This window comes from Oryzias latipes, chromosome 15, assembly GCF_002234675.1.
Source record: "Oryzias latipes chromosome 15, ASM223467v1".
Classification (NCBI taxonomy): domain Eukaryota; kingdom Metazoa; phylum Chordata; class Actinopteri; order Beloniformes; family Adrianichthyidae; genus Oryzias; species Oryzias latipes.
Window position 1 is genome coordinate 25,165,069 of NC_019873.2, and position 18,127 is coordinate 25,183,195.

At 37.7% G+C, this 18,127-nt stretch overlaps 1 protein-coding gene across 4 annotated transcripts in view; it reads left to right on the forward strand.

The window, feature by feature from the left end:
* Nucleotides 1-17,994, forward strand: part of fam135a (family with sequence similarity 135 member A) — a 20,800-nt gene extending 2,806 nt beyond the window's left edge. Inside the window, exons 3-21 of one of the 4 annotated variants that reach the window (XM_011484568.3) lie at nt 2,056-2,135; nt 2,761-2,900; nt 3,089-3,159; nt 3,260-3,433; nt 4,276-4,402; nt 5,258-5,411; nt 5,985-6,062; nt 6,419-6,468; nt 7,280-7,438; nt 8,209-8,282; nt 8,372-8,526; nt 8,597-10,466; nt 10,550-10,710; nt 10,804-10,895; nt 13,144-13,241; nt 13,424-13,575; nt 13,651-13,761; nt 13,854-13,967; nt 16,541-17,994. In XM_011484568.3, the coding sequence (XP_011482870.1) occupies nt 2,056-2,135; nt 2,761-2,900; nt 3,089-3,159; nt 3,260-3,433; nt 4,276-4,402; nt 5,258-5,411; nt 5,985-6,062; nt 6,419-6,468; nt 7,280-7,438; nt 8,209-8,282; nt 8,372-8,526; nt 8,597-10,466; nt 10,550-10,710; nt 10,804-10,895; nt 13,144-13,241; nt 13,424-13,575; nt 13,651-13,761; nt 13,854-13,967; nt 16,541-16,746 (4,066 nt within the window). In that variant the 3' untranslated portion in view covers nt 16,747-17,994. The remainder of the gene's footprint in view (nt 1-2,055; nt 2,136-2,760; nt 2,901-3,088; nt 3,160-3,259; nt 3,434-4,275; nt 4,403-5,257; nt 5,412-5,984; nt 6,063-6,418; nt 6,469-7,279; nt 7,439-8,208; nt 8,283-8,371; nt 8,527-8,596; nt 10,467-10,549; nt 10,711-10,803; nt 10,896-13,143; nt 13,242-13,423; nt 13,576-13,650; nt 13,762-13,853; nt 13,968-16,540) is intronic. The other 3 variants (XM_011484569.3, XM_020709673.2, XM_004077433.4) reach the window with 3 other exon arrangements.
* The last annotated feature ends 133 nt before the right edge of the window (nt 17,995-18,127 follow it).

Consider the following 18,127-nt stretch of genomic DNA (forward strand, 5'->3'; position numbering starts at 1 on the left):
ATAGTAGTGGTGTTGGGGGGGCGGCTATGTTACTATTCCTCAATGGTTTTGACTTTAAAGCAAGTAGATTCATATAAAACTGCTTTTTGTTTGATCTTTGATTTCTACTTTAGTATATCAGTGTTTCTGCCACTTCAATGCTGTAGAAATCTTTCAGTCAATTTAGAAAAATAGTTTCACTTCTTCAAGTCGGTGTCAGTGTGAATGTCAACATAGTTTAAAGGTGCTAAAAAAAATGCTCTCCATTTTTTTTGGTTTGTATTAAACACAAGATTTTTTTTAAAGGGCTTTTAGTGTGAAAAGTGCACATCCCATAAAAGGCATGATTTTAGAAGTCTCCACATTTTCTTTCGTATGTCATGAAGCTCTTGCCTGGTATTTGGGACTCATCAGTACTTTGAACGCTTAGGTTTATTACATGTCTGACAGGCAGTGAAAACCCTGATGTTTTATTTATGACAAGTGCGGTGTCCGTTTACAAGTGAAGGAACTTTGTTTCTAACCTTTGCGGTTCGTAACCCTTTTTGCTGGTCCTCTAGTAACGTCCTGGCTAAACCAAGCTAATTGAAGGTTTTTTCAATCAAATCAAATCAAATCAAACTTTATTTATAAAATAGCGCTTCTCATGCACTTTGTGCAGCTCGAAGCGCTTTAACACTAAAAACAGTAAACACACAACATTACAATAAAAACCCCAACCCACACTTCACCCTTCCCACTCCCCTCCATTAAACCACATGACCCATGGCTCCCACGTACAATGAAATATGACTATGTAACTGTAAAAGAATAAATAAATAAATAAATAAATAAACAAACAAACAAGTATGGCTTGGCTCTGCTGTGAGGAAACAGTATCTGGGAATCCTTTCATACCAGGAGCCAGCCCGGCCAACGGAACATCGCCACAGTGCCCACCCAGACCGGGACAACACCGGGGTCCCCCTCACAGCCAAAAGCTGTAAAATTAGACCCCAGCCGCCCCAGCAAGGGCAACAACTGCAGCAACAACCGCTGACCAAGCCGGCAATCCCTGGAGGAAAAGACCCCCTCAAGAAACACTGGGGCTAAAATCATAAGATGCTAAAATTAAAAACATAAAATTGAAAATAAGATTCGTAAAATTAAAATAAATACATAAAATAGCCTATACTTAAACTAATAGAATAAATTAGCAGTTAAAATCAACTAAAAGCTAAATTAAAAAGGTGGGTCTTGAGCCTCTTCTTAAAAACCTCTACAGTCTCTGCGGCCCTGAGGCTCTCCGGAAGGCCGTTCCACAGGCGAGGACCATAATGGCAGAACGAAGCCTCACCATAAGTTTTGGTCCTCACCTTGGGAACAACTAAGAGGCCAGCATTGAGCGATTTTAAAACCGGTGTAATGTGTTCCCGCCCCCTGGTCCTCGTCAGAACTCGTGCCGCTGAGTTCTGCAATAGCTGTAGATTTGAAATAGACTTTTTGGGTAAACCAGAGAGCAGGGCATTACAGTAATCTAAACGACTGAAAATAAAAGCATGCATTAGTACCTCTGTGCTGGCAAGAGAGAGGAACGGGCGGACTCTGGCAATGTTCTTAAGATGATAAAATCCTGTCTTAACGACATTTTTAATGTGTGGGATAAAATTTAGCTCAGAGTCAAAAAGTACGCCCAGGTTTCTCACACATTGAGAAGGTTTAAAATTATGAAGATGTGGTAAAATCATCTCTCTCTTGTCTTCAGAACCGATGATTAAAACTTCAGTTTTGTCTTGGTTGAGCTGTAAGAAATCTTCTGCCATCCACAACTTTATTTCTAAAATGCAGTTTAAAAGAGTGTTGACAGGTTCAAGGTCATCAGGAGACACGGCGATGTAAAGCTGTGTATCATCAGCATAGCTGTGAAAGTCAACGCCGTGTCTCCTGATGACCTCCCCAAGAGGCAACATATACAAATTAAAAAGTATTGGCCCTAAAATCGACCCTTGGGGAACCCCACAACTTATTTCGTGGATTCTTGAAGAGCACGTATCCATACTTACATAAAAATGCCTGTTCTATTGTTTTGCTTTTCAGATTCTACCAGATGCGTGCCAATCTTAAGGTGCCACCTCGTTTTCCACACAAAGTTGAGGCCAGTTTACTTCATCCCAGGGGTAATGATTCGGTTTTACTGAACTTTCTTGATCTTGTTGAGTTCACAGTTGTTCAGTGTTTGCATTTTGCAAAAGGCCTTCTGTTTGTAACCATTTATTTAATCTGGGAATTGGGTCCCACAATAAGACATTAAACAGTAAAATGCATGCTTTTACTGATTTTTTCTTCTTATTTTTAAACTTTCGGATGCTTTCCTTCATCTCAGGTTACATCGCACAAATAAAATTGGTTAATAATTAATAACATTGTAGATGGCAATATAAGTTGATAGTGTTATGATCTTTGATAAAAGGAGCATTCACCTTAAAATCTTTATCAAGTGTCTGATTTAAATATCCTCTCTGAAATGGTGTTTTTGCTGTTTTTAACATGTTCTTTTTGCATTTTTCTGATAACGGAGGACATATATATAAAAAAGAAGCTTAAAATTATTATAAAAGAATTTCTTCATTCAAGCTATTCTGATGGGAAAAAAAAGATTACTTGTGACATAGGAAATACACTGTGCAAGTCCTTAAAAAACGTTCTATCATTTGGTCTAAAAAATTCCTTGCATTATTCATTTATTAAAGAAAAAACTTAAAGGTCGACTGCAGCCCATCTATTTTTTTTCTTCCCATGTAGACTGTGATCTGGCTTTCCCAGCTTCAGTCCAGGATGATGTCATCTGTAGCAAAACTTTTCAAATCCTCTACAAGAATGAAGAGATTGTGGTCAACGATGTTCTTCTGTTCAAAGTTACAATGCTGCTCGATGAGAAAAAGGTGGGTGAACAGAGTCCACTGCACTGATTCTAACAGCAAGTGTCTTTCCATTCGTATCTACCATAGGAATCCATTTTAATCTTTGAAAATATCTCTTCATTTATAGTATAGACACTTCAGAGGAATGGGACAAACTATTGAAGAACAAGAATGCTAATTGAACTGGCTTTTTTTTTTATGACTTTCAGGTGGAGGAGTCTCTCAATGAGATGGATTTCCAACTCCTCCTGGAGTTATACTTCACAGATGGCGATTACACGTGAGTATTTCAGTGTATGGACAGGATATAGGAAACAGATGGTTAAATGGAATGAATGCACTACTTAAACCTTTTGTCTTGATTTTTATGATCTTAACAGGCCAGAAGATTCAAGCTCCCTACAGAACATCAGTAGCCGCACACTTCATTTGCACTTTAGCCTTGAGCGAGGCATCCATCAACACATCAATATAATGTTTGACTATTTCCACCTGTCCGTCATCTCCGTAGCCATCCATGCCTCGCTTGTTGCACTACATCAGCCCCTTATCAGGTCAGTGTTCTCTCTATTGATTAAAGATAGTTCATTGGGAAATAGTCCATTAACAATTCCTTATACCATGGTCTTGGTAAATACTCAATTCTCATTGGCTGTGGGGTGTCCATTAAAAAAGTGATGATAGACGCCAGTGTAAAAAGTTCCGTCAGATAGCCTGAATGTTCTAAATTATTGCATCAACCTGAATAACAGAAACATGGAACATAGATGGACAGACGTTACTTCACAGTTGAGCGCAACAGCAAATGGCTCTAAGATAGACATGCCTTCTTTTTAAAATTTTACCATCAGCAGCAATATTGCATTTAATTATAAATAGTTTGAAGTCTGTCTTTCTGTCTTGGTTACTTCATTGCCTGTTACAGAGGAAATAAGTGTTTATAAATAATTTTATTATTAATTATTGAAGGAATAATGCTTTGTATCGTTTAGCATTTATGCCACTTTCCTCTGCTGGTTAGTCCTCTGCGGCAGAGCGAGCTTCATGTTACCATGACAGCACGTCCCACAGTGTGTCAAATAGACTGATTAAAGTGTCAAAAATGACTTAAGTACTTATATTATTGTAAAAGTTATCTCTTTTGTAAGTGACCATGGTATCAACAGGATAATGCCTTTCAAGGTCTCCATTATCAGACATAAATGGACTTTACGGAAGCATTTGCATCAGACGGTTCACGCCTCTGTGTCGTCCATTAAATTCTGATAATGAACATCTCCTTAGATATTATCCCTCACTTAAAATGTAGGAAAATGCATCAAATGTCAAAACGTGTAGTAAATAACTCTTTTTGTGTTGAGCTTAGCTTGATTTCAGTCTGTTTTCTTCTCTCCAGTTTTCCTCGACCTGTGAAAACTACGTGGCTGAACCGAAACGCTCCAGCACAGAGCAAAGACTCGGTCATTCCACCTCTGGAAAACGTGGTGTTTGGCAGCACTTACGTCAAACAAGTTTCACCAGATGTAAGCGAATCTCTTTCATAGCAGCCTTAATGCCTTTGCTTTTTGTTTACAAAAACAGATTTCCCACACGTGGGACCAATAAAGTACTTCTGATTCTGATTTACGCTTATTTTGCAAGAGCTGCTGAGTTTCTTGATGTTTACAAGTATTTCTCTCTTGTTTTTCGAACCCATTTGTCTTTTTGTTTCCATTAATGCGAGTGTAAAACATGTTAGGCCATTTTGTAAGGATTCACAATGTATGACGCGAAATTGTAACTTATGAAAGACAAAATAAGAACTTGACATTCCAGGTGTACAAATGTTATTCCTTTTGCTGCACCTCTGGCAAATGTTAGCCCATATATTATCTGGATTCTGTGAGACATTTATGAAATGCCAATGCGGTGAAAACTGTCCTTATTTTCTGTCAATTCGTGTCTTAAACTAGTCTGAACTGGAGCAACTGCAGCCCATGAACATACAGGCCTTAGTGGTGCTGTTTTGTATGAAATCATCTCAGAAGTTTGCTTTACAGTAGATTAAAGTTAAATAAGACATTTTACAATCAGTATAATACATGTTTTATATCATCATGGCTGTTTACCATCACAGTATAGCCTCAGAAAAGAATGTTTTAGTCTGAAACAAAGTTCATGGAGTTTAAAAGACATACATGCATGCATGCTAACGAATGAACAACACAAAGCAACATGTCCATCATGAACATAGCCCAACTATTTCCAACTGTTCTTTCCTTTTGCTCATTTTCCATCGCTTAAGGCAACATTCCTTTGCTGGAAGATCTTTACTTGAATGACGGATGCAGGTATTTAGTCACAGAGTTCCCCTGTTTGTATCTTTTGTGGTTCTCTAGGGCAGGACATTCCTGGTGTCTGACCACTGTCTGCAGCATGCCTTCAGCCTGCACCACAATCTGTGCTCCAAACTCCTAACTGCCTACCAGGGTCTCTTTGGCTTCTTCACTTCAATCACCAAAAACCTGCCCTCCTCTCATCGAATGGAACTAGGTACAGTAAGCCGCACTGTGTTTTGAAACCAGATTTTATCAGTTTGTGGTTATGACAAGTCCAGACGGAGCAAAAAATCTAGATTTCAATGGATCATCAAACAGGATGTTACTTTGTTTTCACCTTGTGCTTTATTGTTTTTTTCATTTTTGCATATATTTATTTACTTTTAAGATGTTTTGCATGTTTTTTTTATGTTTGGCTACAAGAAATGTCATCAGCATTATGTTTTATAATCCCATTTTCCATTGCAAATATTATTTGTGTTACAAAAGAACCCAACATTTGTGATCCCATGCCATTTCACCTGATTCCTCCACATATCATTAAGCAGTCTTATAGCCTTTTCCACAAGCAGCAGCCTGTCTGTTTGCCTTCTAGGTAATGGAGAATCTTAAAAAAAAAAAAAGGCATACCTTCACTCAGTGGTAAAACTAAACGAAACACTACTACTATCTATGCACGTTAACTCTCATCACCTAAGAGAATCCACACAGATCAATAGATATTAGCCCAGCCTGAACAATCCCAGAGTTAAAAAGTTAAATATGCCTATATGTGCAATCCTGCTAGCCAAGCCCAGCATGCAAGTCGTATATGAGAGAGTTCTCAGAAGACCCTATCCGCGAGGTCAGAGGCACGTCTACATAGGTACGTTTCAATCCTCGGTAATTTAAATCAACCTGCTTTTCTCTTCTTTTTTCTCTTCACTTCAGCTTATTTCTTGGAAAAAAAAACACCACTTTTTTATTACCCACTTTCCAGACCATACATCTAAAATGTCTGTCATCCTTTATGTGCTGCATATCATTTCTTTGCATCTTTATAAACTAGCAAATGGTTTTCTAAATTCTTGCACTTCTTACTGACTGTCTAACTGCTTTAGAGGAAAGTCTTCTAGCACCAGCATCTGTCTGCAGTGCTTTATATTAACCCTGTTGTTTGAATCAACATTTGTTTCTTGCAACTTTCTGTTAAAATTGATCAAAATGATTTTGCTTCATTAGAACAACATGATGTTGAAGCCCGTTTGACGGAGCTGTGTGAACATGTCAAGGTAAGACGGTTCCGTTTTTTTGGTTCTTTCCTAATTCTTCCTTAGAGATCAGACACGAAAAGCTTTTCCTGATGGTCAATGGAAATAGATTTCTTCAGATAATTACACAATCAAGAGATGAAAACTGAAATGTGCTTTGCTGTATTGTGTTCAAGCATGTATTTTTTGCAATTATTATAGATAGATGTTGAGTCCCTCCCCACACAATTTATACACTCTTCTCAAACAGAATGGAACATTTTCTCAAGTTTAATCTGTCAAAGTTCAAACCTTAGGGAAATGAGTCCAATACAGAATGAAAACAAAGATCTGACAGTGATCGAAGATTTATTTAGATTTGGCAAACTAAACGCATTCTTTACTGTACAGGAGAGACGGCACAGAGGAGATGCAGCCAATCAGAAAGCACAACTCACAGTAAAAAAGCTAACAAAATAACACGGTAAAAAAAAAACATCGAGATCGCAAAAAGGGAACCACATTAAAGCGAGGGACCACAGTATATTTTACATTACTACTTAATAGTGTTTTTTTTTTTTTTTAATAGTTCATTGATTTTATTTGCCATCCAAGCCTTTTTAAAAATCTCTAAGATACATGCAGTGTTTATTTGTATAATGTTATTGTCTTGTAATGTGCAACCCTAACTGCAATCGACTGGAGTAAACTCCAAATTTGACCACAAAGTTGTGACAAAATGTATATTAGGATTTATCACTTTTACACTGTTATATATTTTTATTGTATTTTAACCATCATGTTGATGTTTTTTTGTGTTTTATAATTCCATTGGGTTCCTTCATACTTTAAGCAGAAAGCAGAGTCCCCAGATGAACTGGCTGAACTGGTAAACATGAACCTGGCTCAGCTCTGCTCTCTCCTCATGGCTCTCTGGGGTCAGTTCCTTGAGGTTGTGTCCCTGCAAGAGCATATCGCCGCCCGTCTGGCTATGGAGCATCATACACTAAGAGTAAGATCCACTTCCTTAATCGTATATGAACATAAACACGCTAGTAGTTCTATTTTAAAGAAATGTTGTGAAGCTGATCCTAAACTGTAATTTCATGGTGGAGCTATATTAAGTTATTTCTGAATACAGTCAGAAAGTCCTGGGTTGTGTCCGAAATCCTTCACTACTCACTACATAGTGCGTTATATAGTCGGTTCACCATTTTTTGGGGCTGTCCGAAACCATAATTCTAATATTGAGAGCCTAGAGGTTTCCCAGACGTCTCTGCGAAAAACAAGTGTGCATTGATGCTCACTAGATTGGCAAATATAGACCACAATGCATTGTGTCTGAACAAATTTAGCCAAAAAAAAGTTTTTCTTTTTGTTTTTAAAAACATGAATTCAGATGACAGTGAATTCATGAATGATCGTCGCAAAATGCTCATATCAATTAAATTTTAACTTCGTGAAATCGATGACGTCAAATTCGCCGTTTTAAAAAAAAACTAATTAGTGAGCATGATGTCCAAATTGCTTTAAAATCCAGGGCACTACATAGTCCCGCACTATATAATGTCTTTGAAGTTAGGGTGGGAATTCGGACACAGCCTCGGTGTAAAACACCCTTCAATATCAATACTGAATTTAATTCAATCATACTTTATTATTCCCTCCCCAAAACAAAATGAATTTTAAAACATAGTAATTAGACAAATTCTTAAAGATAATAAGATATAAAGATAGTCAAAAGTGTGTGTTTCGTAAATGTAAAGGCTGTGATTTTTACAGGTCAGGCGTTTTGCTGAGGCTTTCTTTTGTCTTGAACACCCAAGACAATCAGCTCTGGCATATCAAGAGCTACAGTAAGTTCTTGTTAATGTAAATAAAAAAAATATCCGTTTTTTTTTTTTCATTCTTACTTGTTTTCTTCTTAATTTTTTTTCTTCGTCAGTGCTCACAGTCATCAACAGATGACTAATGCTATCAAAAGCTCCAACTACTTCTTATCTTTGCCTCCACTGCCAGTGGAATGTGCTGAACTTGATGGTGACGTTAGTTCCCTGCCAATAATCTTTGAAGATAGATACCTGGATTCAATCACAGAGGGTTAGTAGAAGTAAGGTTATTTCTCTTGTGCGTGAGTACAAATACTAATTTTTAATGTGTTTTCCCCAAGATCGTGACGGACCTTGGCTGGTCATGCATAACACAAGGCCGGGTTCAGCTTCAAACAAAGTGGACAAGCCAAATTCAAAGGACTGCAGTGCTGTAAGCAACCCCACACCCGAGACCTCTTTTGTCCCAACCGATAGCAACTGGCCAGAGAACTTTGATCAACTCCCCAAATCTAAAGGCAAATCAGTAAAACTGAAGAAAATTTCAAAGACTGACAGCTCCAAGAAGTTGACACGGCAAGGCTCGAAGGACTCTGTGGTGTTGGTGGGCTATAAAAACCTTAAAACTCCTTATACCAGCACAAAGTACAAAGAAGAAGAGGCTCAAGTCAAACAAGATCATGTACGGGATGCGTTACAGGAGGACTCCAGCAGTCATTTACAAACTAATCCTGATTATTTTTACGATCCTTGCGCCACATCAGCTGATTCTGAAATCTGTGCAGATAACCCTGTTTTAGAATACAAGATTAATACTCCTGCTTGTCAGAAATCTAGTTGTGAAAATGTTTCTATGTACAGTAATCCTCAGGCAGGTACTGGGGTTACTGCGACATGCCAACGAATGCAGGAGGAGGAGAAGGTGGATCTCAGTGGCCAAAAGCCATCACAGAATTCTGCTGAGCTGAAAACAAGCAACATGGAGCAATTAGTAGGTGATAAAGTCACATTTTTTCTTCAAACCGATAGAAATCCCAGCAGCAATATTCCTCAGATTACTCAGATGTACCCTGGTGAAACACACCAGCCTGCAGCAGAATCTGTGTTTGAACCGCAAAGCAAAAGTATGAGCCAGCCAAGCCAATCACGTGTGGTTTCAGTGCAGGTTAAAGGTGATTGCATCCGACTGCCAGATGGAAGAGCCCCCAGTGCCTCATCCCGTCTCTCAGACTCCGGCATTGACAGCGAGCCCAGCTCCTTTGCCACTCAACAGGTTCTAGGATTGCATTCCTGCTCAGGCCAGATTGTCTCAATTCTGCAGCCTGAGAAGACCCTCCAGGGTCCCGCTACACCACCAGCTCAGCAAAGCTCAGAGCAAAAACCAATTGGCACGCCAGAAATTCTGTTCCCAGGAAATACCAGCACAGTAAGCGGAGTCCAGTCGTCTCTCACATCTATTAATTCCCTGCCTTCAGACGATGAAGGTGACGTTTCCTCCAAGAGCACCAGTGGAGCTGAAGTACAAGGGAGGAAATCCAATGTCTTGGTGCAGGAGCAGAGTGTAGTTTTCTCTGGGGATGCCATCAGAAGACTTGATAGTAACACTAATTCAAAGGAGTCTCAACTGAGAAAACCTGATATTCTCCTTGAAATTGAAACCAAAAGTTCTTCTGAATTGGAAGTAGAAGACACTGAGACTTTAAAAGATTCCCACAGTGAACCACATACTACCTTCCCCTCCAGTAACTCTGCCACCAGCAGCACCGATGTGGTCAAACGTGGGATGGTAGAGAATTACTTTGGCTCCCGTTCTAGCACAGATGTGTCTGAAATCAGTCCCTTGGAAACATCTGCTATCACGTTGGGAATCCAGACAGAACCACACGTGGAGGAGGACGAGAACGAAACGGAACATGAGATGATTGAGAATGGTTACTATGAGGAAGGGGATGGCTACGCTTTTGTGAACGGTGTAGCCGACGATGAGCAAGCAGCAGCTTCCGACGCAACACCTCAGGAGACAAGTTACCTGCTGGAGCAGCTTGGCATTAGATACCACCACGAAAGAAGTGATTTATCAAAAGCTCCTATATGCTCCAGTGTAGCTTCCAGTGGCGTTGGACACAGTTTGGGTCGAGCACCTTTTGCTACCGCTGGTTTTTCTTCCAATCTGCATTGGTACGAATGTGCACCCATGGCACAGATGAAAGCGTGAGTCCCCATCTTTATTATTTTTTTTTCCTGAGTCGCCACTTAATGTTATAGTCATTGAGTGTATTTGCTATTCTGCGCAGGTTCATCAAGGCCAAGGAGGAAATGAAAGAGCTCAAACTCCCTGGTTTCCTGTACAGTGAGGTTCCTGAGCTGGCATCTACTGTGCCCTATTTCAGCTTAGAGGAAGATGAAAACTGTGATGAAGGCATTCACCTTATAGTGTGTGTCCATGGTCTGGATGGTAGGAAAGCTTCAACCACACTCTTTAACAACCAAAAGTGCTCATTTACAATGATTTCATCGTTTTGCCTTTCTACTCTTTCCATTGCTGCAGGTAACAGCGCAGACCTGAGACTAGTAAAGACTTACCTTGAGCTTGGTCTCCCTGGTGCCCGAATAGATTTTTTAATGTCTGAGAGAAATCAGGTATGCCTTTAAGCTTTGCGCCTAGTTTTTATTTAACCCTTTAGCATTGGAGCTTTAACTCCAGTGTTGACAATCTTTGATATACCGTAACCTCTCAATCGTTAACCCAACTAACACCATTCCAACAGATTCTGACGAAGAGAAAAGTGTCTTTATCCCAAAATGCAACACTTTTGTAGCTCTTTAGTAATTCAACGTTAGCACTATTTAACCATTCATATCAAATTTTATACACACATTTGTGAGACCCCTGTCTCGTTTGCATGATCCAAACTCTTAAGAACCCATTGTTGTTAATTTGGTATGTTTTCTGCCCTGTAATAGATTATTATTCCACTGGAGACGGTGGAATAATTTTCATGACTATGAAAATTGTAGAGTCACACCGAAGGCATCAAAACTGTGAATTAACACATGTGGAATTATATACATAACAAAAAAGTGTGAAACAACTGAAAATATGTCATTCTATTCTAGGTTCTTCATAGTAGCCACCTTTTGCTTTGATTACTGCTTTGCACACTCTTGGCATTCTCTTGGTGAGCTTCCAGAGGTAGTCACCTGAAATGTTTTTCACTTCACGATTTCTTGCCTTATAAATGGGGTTGGGACCATCAGTTGTGTTGTGCAGAAGTCAGGTGGACACACAGCTGGTAGTCTTACTGAATGGACTGTTAGAATTTGTATTATGGCAAGAAAAAAGCAGCTAAGTACAGACGAGTGGCCATCATTACTTTAAGAAATGAAGGTCAGTCGTTTTGAAAAAAACTTTGAAAGTGTCCCCAGTGCAGTCACAAAAACCATCAAGCACTACATAGAAACTGGCTCACATGCTGACCCCCCCCAGGAAAGGAAGACCAAGAATCACCTCTGCTGCGGAGGATACGTTCATCCGAGTCACCAGCCTTAGAAATGGCAGGTTAACAGCAGCTCAGATTAGAGAGCAGGTCAATGGCACACAGAGTTCTAGCAGCAGACAAATCTCTACAACAACTGTTCAAAGGAGACTGTGTGAATCAGGCCTTCATGGTAGAATATCTGCTAGGAAACCACTGCTAAAGAAAGGCAACAAGCAGAAGAGACTTGTTTGGGCTAAAGAACACAAAGAATGGACATTAGAGCAGTGGAAATCTGTGCTTTTGTCTGATGAGTCCAAATTGGAGATTTTTGGTTCCAACCACTGTGTCTTTGTGCGACTCAGAAAATGTGAACGGATGGACTCTACATTCCTGGTTCCAACTGTGAAGCATGGAGGAGGAGGTGTGATGGTGCTTTGCTGGTGACACTGTTGGGGATTTATTAAAAATTGAAGGCATACTGAACCAGCATGGCTACCACAGCATCTTGCAGCGGTATGCTATTCCATCCGGTTTGCGTTTAGTTGGACCATCATTTATTTTTCAGCAGGACAATGACTCCAAACACACCTACAGGCTAAGGTGTAAGGGCTGTTTGACCAAGAAGGAGAGTAATGGGGTGCTACGCCAGATGACCTGGCCTCCACAGTCACCTGACCTGAACCCAATCGAGATGGTTTGGGGTGAGCTGGACCTCAGAGTGAAGGCAAAGGGCCAACAAGTGCTAAGCATCTCTGGGAAAGACTGTTGGAAGACCATTTCAGGTGACTACCTCTTGAAGCTCACCAAGAGAATGCCAAGAGGGTGCAAAGCAGTAATCAAAGCAAAAGGTGGCTACTATGAAGAACCTAGAATAGAATGACATATTTTCAGTTGTTTCACAGTTTTTTTGTTATGTATATAATTCCACGTGTTCATTCACAATTTTGATGCCTTCAGTGTGAATCTACAATTTTCATAGTCATGAAAATAAAGAAAACTCTTTGAATGAGAAGGTGTGTCAAAACTTTTGGTCTGTACTGTACATATAAATATTGCTAAATTATTTTTGTGGATTTTATCACAGGGTTAAAAAAGCATTTCTGTCAATTCTTTAATGTAGTGGGCTCTACACGGTTAGCCATCATGAACTCCACAAACTGCAATGTAAAATATTGCACATTGGTGCATAGAATCCGTTGGAATTACACCAATAGCTTTAATGGTCAAAGAGTTATGGTAGGTCAAAGAGTGTGTGTTCGTTTGCTGATGATGGTAACAGCTCTGGTCTTAAAGGGCTAAATAAGCTAGTCTTTTTTTTTTATCTTTTTGAAACTTCAGTTAGTAACACAAAATAATGACAGGAACATACATCTTTTATGCGTTTCTTTTTTTAAAACTCCTGTTTGCAGAATGATACCTTTGCTGACTTTGAGTCGATGACGGACAGACTGCTAGATGAAATAGTGCAGTACATTCAGCTTTACAATCTAACTGTGTCAAAAATAAGGTAAGAAACTGTTTGCCGTGTCAGTATCAGGGTTGATTACATTTTGAAACAGCTTGTCGTGTTTTTTTTTTGTTTGTGATTCATTAGGAGGCCTTCTGATTATTTTTATTTATAAACTTGTGAAACCGATTGCTGGATGTTTTTGACGGCCAGTTTAATCTCTAATGTCATAACTTTCACAGCTTTGTTGGTCATTCGCTCGGGAACCTCATAGTACGCTCGGTGCTGACCAGACCCAGATTTAAGTGTTATCTGAGCAAGCTGCACACGTTTCTTTCCTTATCTGGACCTCATCTGGGAACACTGTACAACAGCTCTGCTTTGGTCAACACAGGTAACAACTCAGGTTCTTTCTAGCACTATTACTGATTTTCTGTCCAAATGATGAGGATTCCAATTTGATTCCCAGGTCTGTGGTTCATGCAGAAGTGGAAGAAGTCTGGTTCGCTATTGCAGCTGACATGCCGTGATCACTCTGATCCTCGCCAAACTTTCCTGTACAAACTCAGCAAAAAATCTGGTTAGATTTGCGCTTTTTTTGAAATCTACATTTCTCTGTTTATTCAAAACAAGCGTTGGGTGTGATGTCATAATTCTCTTATTCTACCTAAGGTTTGCAGTATTTTAAGAATGTGGTGCTGGTGGGGTCACTGCAGGATCGCTATGTTCCCTATCATTCTGCTCGAATTGAGATGTGCAAAACTGCATTAAAGGACAAACAAACTGGTGAGTTTAAAAAAATCTTTTTGTTTTTTTTTAATTGAACTTTTTTGTCATAGTGGTCAAAATCACCAGGTTATAATCATATTCTGCATTAAGCAGAACAAGAGAACAGAAATTCGGGTGAGACACACAAAACTTTTATCCATGTTCAACTTTTTAGACTTATTTACTACATATAAGATCAGTATTTAAACTCCAATCATCTTTTGATCTATTTCAAAACCGTTCCTAATGGTCTTATTTTTTTTTTTAAATATTTTTTGGCAGTTTTTCCTCTCCCGCTTGCTTACAGCCCCTCACCCCCCTTCCCCAACCTAACATCAGCAGTGCAACAAAAATGAAGAGCAATATTGGAGTTATCCAGCCGTACAGCTTTGAGTCAGATTTCACTTCAGATGAGGAAAATGAAGAATTACATGGATCTAGTTGTTTACAAGTTAATGCATCAGAATGGAGCAGAGCAGGATGCTTGTGGCTTGCCGTAGCAGCTTTTATGTCACAACTACAAGCCTCTTTAAAGGCATCTTTTCATCTGCTCCTGGTTCACAATGATTTAAATAAATAAACACTCAAAAATGCTAGTTTAACCTAAAATTCTTTTAAATATTTCCTCCATTGTGAGAAAAATGTAAACACAATTGAGTTCATTGTTGAACCACTAACTCATATATTTAACATGTCTTTTAGGGAGGGCATTTTTCCAAATAACATGAAAATAGCAAAAATTATTCCCATTTTTAAAAATGGAGATCGCCATATATTTACAAATTACAGACCAATTTCATTATTATCCCAATTCTCCAAGATATTAGAAAAACTTTTTGTTAAAAGAATGAACAATTTTATTGGAAAGTTTAATTTATTGCATGAGGATCAATATGGTTTTAGGGCTAGTAGATCTACTTCAATGGCGATAATGCATCTAGTTGATCATATTTCTTCCTCGATAGAGAAGAAGAAATTTACTGTAGGCGTTTTTGTTGATCTTCAAAAAGCATTTGATACATTAAATCACACTATGTTACTTAGTAGGTTACAGAAATATGGTTTTAGAGGAATAGCATATTCCTGGTTAGAAAGTTATCTTATTAACAGATGTCAGTATGTTTATTTCAATAACGAAAAATCTGATATGTGTCCTGTTACATGTGGAGTACCCCAGGGGTCCCTATTGGGTCCTATATTATTTATTTTATACATAAACGACCTTTGTAAAGTTTCTGATTTGTTAAATTGTGTTTTATATGCTGACGACACTACTTTGTATTTATCTGGAGATAACCTGGAAAAGCTTCTTTCAGACATAACAAAAGAATTATCCATAATCAAACAATGGTTTGATTCAAACAAACTGTCTTTAAATCAAAATAAAACCAAGTACATTATATTTGGCTATAGAAAATGGGAAAACATCTCTGAGTTAAAAATTGAGGATGTTGTTCTTGAAAGAGTAAATGAAATAAAATTTCTGGGAGTAATCTTGAATCATACATTATCATGGAAACCACACATAACTTATATTCTCTCTAAATTGTCCAAATCATTAGCCATCCTACATAAAGTCAAATATTTTTTAAACACAGCTACATTGTATATTCTATATTGTTCCTTCATGATTCCTTATTTGACCTATTGTTTAGAAATCTGGGGGCATAGTTACAAGTCAAATACAAAACCTATTTTTATTCTGCAAAAAAAAGCAATTAGAATTGTAAACCACTCTTCATACAATCAATCCACAAAACAAATATTTCCTAAATTAAGGGCAATAAAATTTTATGATTTAGTTTATCTTAGTACTGGAATTTTTATGTTTAAAGTTAAAAAACAATGTGTACCTGCCAAAATACTGAGTTTGTTCGAAATAAAAGTTGATAATTATGATTTTCGAGGTAAAGATATGTTTAAAAAGAAAGTGGTCAGAACTAACGCATTAAGAAATAGTGTTTTTGTTCAGGGGGTCAACATGTGGAATTTATTATCAGACGAACTGAAAAATGCAAAATCCATACTGCACTTTAAGAAAATGTATAAAGTTAAAATGTTTCAAAAATACCTTCTGGACTGAGAGACTTTGGTGGTTGTGAGGTCATTTTGAGAAGTGTTTGTTTTGTTTTTGGTTTTTGGTTTTTTCATCTTTTTTCTTTTCTGATTTAAGGTTCTAACAGTTTGTAGGTAGATGTAATGTTTGTATTCAGGGTTGGGGAAATAAGCCTTGGCTTCACCCAACACCTTTTTCGGTTAATTTTGTTCAATGTTTATGTTATGTTTATGTATTTATTATTATTATTATTATTATTTTCAATGTTTATGTTGACATTGATCAGTGTCAATGTTTATGTTGATGTTTTTAAGTTTGTTTGTTTAACTTAACCGAAATAAAGTTTCTCACAAGAAAAAATGCTACAAGAGCATGTTCATTTTCATTAGAGTGGGTCTTTAAACATTGATAAAACTACTTTTGATATATTTTAAGAGGTTAGTACTATGGATTTGCAGTTTTTGTCAGAAGACAGTTTTTGCCAGAAAAGTCTTCCATCACATAACATCCTCTGTATCACTTTCTTCTTGACCAGGGCCCATGTACACCGAGATGATTCAAAACCTTCTGCTGCCAGTGCTCCAGAACAAAGACTGTAATCTTGTACGATATGATGTCATCCATGCCCTGCCCAATACCGCCAATTCCCTCATTGGTCGGGCTGCGCACATCGCTGTTCTTGATTCAGAGATCTTCCTGGAGAAGTTCTTCCTCGTTGCGGGTCTCAAGTTCTTTCAGTAGAAATGTATTGGAATCAAACACTCGGCTGGACATTAGGAATGTGGCACCAATACCTCACTGCAAGTAAAAGTACTGGTGATGTTTGTGTCTAGTGCATCTTTGTTTTGTTTTTTTTATCTAGTTTTATAATTTAACTTCTGTACTTTAATCACTTATGAACAATTTTTTTTCATGTTTGCTTTGGAGTTGTAGTGGATTCTTATTTTTCTACTGTTGTTAATTAACAATTATTTGTTTTGTGTTTTTAAGATGCTCCCCCCCTCTATATACTATATTACTTGTGGTCTTATTTGTAATTTTAATTTAATATAAACTTCAAATCTCAAACTCTGAACTGGAAATTGCTGCTGCAAACGTGGAATGGTGTTTTTCTTTTTCTTTTTTGCTCTTTGGTGAGTTGGCCCAAGTCAGGTCCGTGCACATAGCGTTGCCCCCATTCTACATGTTTCCACGGAACCTAAAGAGACCCTGCATTGGTTTGCACCATGACTACATTTTACAATCTTTTGTACGGAAAACGGTCATTTGTACAAGTTACTTTTTTATCAACAATTTTCCATCATTTTTAATGGTAGCGATTGCATTGCGTTGGTCAGTTTCTGACGTTTCAGTTTTGATCATCTCGTCTTTGTGCTGATCCCTGCTATTGGAGCATTCTGCACACTTACCCAGCTGGTGTTGGGAGACTTTTGCCTACTAAGTCATTACATTTTTTGCAGGGATTTAAAGCAATGGACATAATTCAGCACAAACTCATCTTGGTTAAATGAACATGTCTTATTTTAAATATTTTGATCATATGGTGATTTTGGTTAAACTTGAAAGTATTGGTATTATTTGAGAAACCTTTCTTGAACATTTGTTTATATATGATCTTACTCTATCATTAAATAAGTATATAATGAAAAATGTGATATTGGTTTGTTCTTTTATTTTATTTTTGGGATGTAAAAAGCTGCCTTGCTCAAGAATTTGGCGAGTAGTGAGGAAAATTGGAAATTATGTGACATAAATGATTTAACGGATGCGAAAATGTTGAAAACAGAGAGAGGTTTTTGTTTTATTTTATAAAAAAAGGACAAACTTATTAAAACTGTTGTTTTGGAAATGTTTTCAATGTGCCAGAAGGTGGCAGTGTTATCCTGATTATCTTTCATTTATTAGTCATTCACATGCTTCTGCTGCTGTCAAGACTGTTTGGAAATGTACAATTTTCTATTTAAATAAAAAATAATAATTTTAAATTTGTATCCATACTTTTTTTCATATTTTTTCTTTTTCATAACCTTTAAGCAAACTTAATTTAAAAAATGTCTTTAGTTTCGATATATACTGGTATATATTTTAAAAAGGCAATTAATTCGCCAACTTTTAATGTACC